The sequence below is a fragment of the Atta colombica genome, unplaced genomic scaffold, assembly GCF_001594045.1.
Source record: "Atta colombica isolate Treedump-2 unplaced genomic scaffold, Acol1.0 scaffold121, whole genome shotgun sequence".
Lineage (NCBI taxonomy): Eukaryota > Metazoa > Arthropoda > Insecta > Hymenoptera > Formicidae > Atta > Atta colombica.
In genome coordinates this window covers 620,499-624,085 of record NW_017259208.1, presented here as the reverse complement: position 1 = coordinate 624,085, position 3,587 = coordinate 620,499, and the positions used below count along the sequence as shown (strand labels likewise).

The following is a 3,587-nucleotide window of genomic DNA, read 5'->3' as shown; positions in this document are numbered from 1 at the left end:
ATATATATATATATAGATCAATAATGATCATTGTTACATGCATACAAGAATTTACTAATAAATACAATGATTCAAGTTTAAGATTCCGTTTATATATCCTTTAAAAAAATTTATTTCTAACATTTTTCACCAAATGATAAATATTATGATTTATAACATAACAATGCATAGTTTGGGAAATTGATATATTGTATATTGATATATTATATTTCATATTCTATCATTAAATAAGGTAAGTATGTACATATATATACAATTTATAAATGTGAATATAATTCTATGATAAAAAAAGTCTGCACAGCTGTATGCTGGTCTCTTTCAAAAGCGATATAAAAACTAGCTATGCGTAAAATATATACTTTTTGATATACAATATCTAAAAATATTCTTTACCCCTTTCTCAAGTTAAAAATAGTGCATAATCTGATCGATCTACAAGTTGTTATAACGTTCAGTGTAATATGGACAATTAAACTTGCTATTTCATAAATTCAATTGAGATCTAATGATATTATGTCCTCAATTATCTTTCTCTTGTATATTTGGTGTCTCCATTACAACACGAGTACAGCCTGAAATCAATAATTATCAATATTTTTATAATACATGTTTGTGGAATAAGTATACATAAAAATATTTTTATTTATATCTAAAAAAATCTATGAAGAAACTTCAAAAGGTAACATTTGTTAAAAATCTTCAAATTACATTTTTATCAGTAATAAAATATATAAAGTATATTTGTTATTCTCAGTAACATTAATTATATATCGAAATTGTAATAATTAAGAACAAAATGAGTTATTTCAAAATGAGTGATTAAAAAATTTTTACAAACAATTTTTACATTTTTTTTTTAACAAATCTAAAGTTGTTCTTTTTCTTTCTTTTCTGCGAAAAATTTCATTATTAATAATGTGAAACAAATTTTTTAATTATGAATAGAAAGTTTAGAGAATATGAGTATAACAAATAAATTTAATAAATTAAAAAATTAGCATTTATTAATTAAATGTATTAATGAAGAATCATTAATACAATAAATAATTATGTTGTATTATAATGATGATAATATTTTAACTCTTTTCAATTTCTATTAAAATATAAAAAAAATACATAAAAATAAAACATAGTCCAGTTTCAGAGTTACATTTATTTTACTAATGCTATTTGTTATATTATTTAATTAATAATCATTGTGCACACATATCTGTATTTATCAATATTACGCATACAATTTGCATTAAACAAACTTGTTGCTGGTGCAAAGATGTTAAACAATTATCAATGTAAATAAATCTATAAACAATCACATATATATATATATATATATATATATATAAACTATAAATATTTTGTCCAATAACAGGAATTTACATCATATAAATTATTGGTCTTACTGGTATTGCTGTACTTATTGAATGCAGCTTTTTCATAGGCACGTTATAAGGCAAATAGTTTAATAAAAATGCTGTAATCAAGAATTTTAAGAATGAATTTAAACATTTTTAATTGAATTTTCTTTAAAATGTTTCTTAAAATGTTATATCTTTTATAATAGTTTAATCAAATGTATAATAATTAATAATTACCTATTGAAAAATTACACAAAATATTGTTTTCATACTTCTATTTGAAACTTGCTACATGTAAAAGCTGCATAGTTCATTCAATGGGCATGTAAGTAAATATATATACATAAATAAATAATTTTATCTTTACTGAAGCAAAGATTTATGTAGAGTTATACATAATGCTTCTTTCTAATTTTCAATTATTGAGTCAAATATTGACTTTATGTACCGAGTGTATATGTTGTACATAAAATAATTCCCAATGTATACCCCTGTTGTACATATACCATTCTTTGCTCTTAACTGACATTAACGAATAATTATGACTATTTCTGTGAATGCATCAATATATTTGTACACTATTAAGTAGGTAAATAAATTATGCAGTGCATTGTAATATTTAATTCTCTTTATATTAAGTAAAATATGATATATTTTTTGTCTCTGTGAACTTATTGTGTACAAAATTTGAATCTATTTCAACTAAAACATATTAAGAAGTATACGCATAACACGTATATAATCGTATTAACACATAATGTATACAAACACAACACAATTCTATTAAAATTACGTATAAAATGCAACAATCAAGAATGAAGTTACCAGATCTTTAAGAATTAAAAGTTTTGAGTTATAAACTTTTTCATTAAGTATCATATTTTTTTCATAAATACATAAATTTGAACACATGCATAAGAGTGTGATTGTAAAATCATGGCAATATTATATGTTTAAGACTATTATAATTTCTAATAGAACAAATTATGCTTATTAGCTTACTTATATTATGCGATATAAATAGATTTCTCACATATCTGTAAACAAGCTATATGTAACAAAAATAATTATGTATAATGTATTATTTTACGATCGTATAACATATAATGAGGTATTCTTTCTTTTCGACAATGCTTAAATTGTTAAATAGTTTGATATTATTTTAACTTAACTACATACTATAAATGAATACTTCATTATGCATATACTGTTAAAAAGAAGTTATGGTTTATATTTACTCAAGATTCATCAATGTATATTAATCTTAATTCATACAAAATTTATATGTTCAGAATATAATCGCATACAGATATAATATAATGATATATTTATAAACCAGATCCAAATAAAAAAATAAAAGCATACTTTAATTTTAAAATATTTTATATATTTTTTTTAATTAGCACATATAATTACTTATAATTCCTTATAATTCCTCTTGTTTAATAATATGTAACATAAATATATTGTACACATATTATATTCTGTACGTGTACACAGAAAACCTGACATTACTAAACTTTAATAAACTTAGAAATTTAATGTCAGTTAAGAGATTTTCATCTTTTTGAATTCAGTAATTTTTTTACGAAATAAGAAAATAAAATAATTTTGGAAATTATTGTTTGTAATGATTGTTTGTAATGTCAAGCTCTTAATTATTTGTCTATCAAATTGTTTGCTTTTCTCTGGGACGGTGATTCTACAAATCTGTATTTAAAAAATGTGTTACGTATGTAATATGTAATACCTGAACTGGTAATTTCGCATATGATATATTTTTATCACTTAGCTTATCTTAATGCAAGATATTTTATGCAAATACTTCATATTAAGTAGCATACATAAAACTGATAATGCAATACCTATTACAAACATAAGAGAAAAAATTTTGATGAAAAATTGTTATCTAATCTCTAGAATTTGTTAAAAAGAGATGTCATTATAAAAATATCAATTATTTCATCAGTATTGAAACGATTCCAAGTACATTTAAAATAAGTATATTACTTACAGTCTTATTACACATCGAGAAAACCAAGAGAATGCTTACAGCTAGTAGATTTAAACTTCAAAATAAAATTTTTTTATAAATTATTATTTTTTAAAGAATTCATGATTATTTATATATTATATTTTTCAGTATACTTATAAGATAAATTTATATAAAGTTTTATAATTGATTTATAAATCATTAAATTGTCAAATATTGCATCACTATATATATATATA

The 3,587-nt window shown here is 21.2% G+C and overlaps 1 protein-coding gene across 1 annotated transcript in view; it reads right to left on the bottom strand.

The window, feature by feature from the left end:
- Positions 1-307: 307 nt before the first annotated feature.
- Positions 308-3,587, bottom strand: part of LOC108694646 (uracil phosphoribosyltransferase homolog) — a 5,631-nt gene continuing 2,351 nt past the window's right edge. The window contains exon 7 of the mRNA XM_018204250.1: positions 308-572. Within this exon, the coding sequence (XP_018059739.1) occupies positions 520-572 (53 nt within the window). The 3' untranslated portion in view covers positions 308-519. The remainder of the gene's footprint in view (positions 573-3,587) is intronic.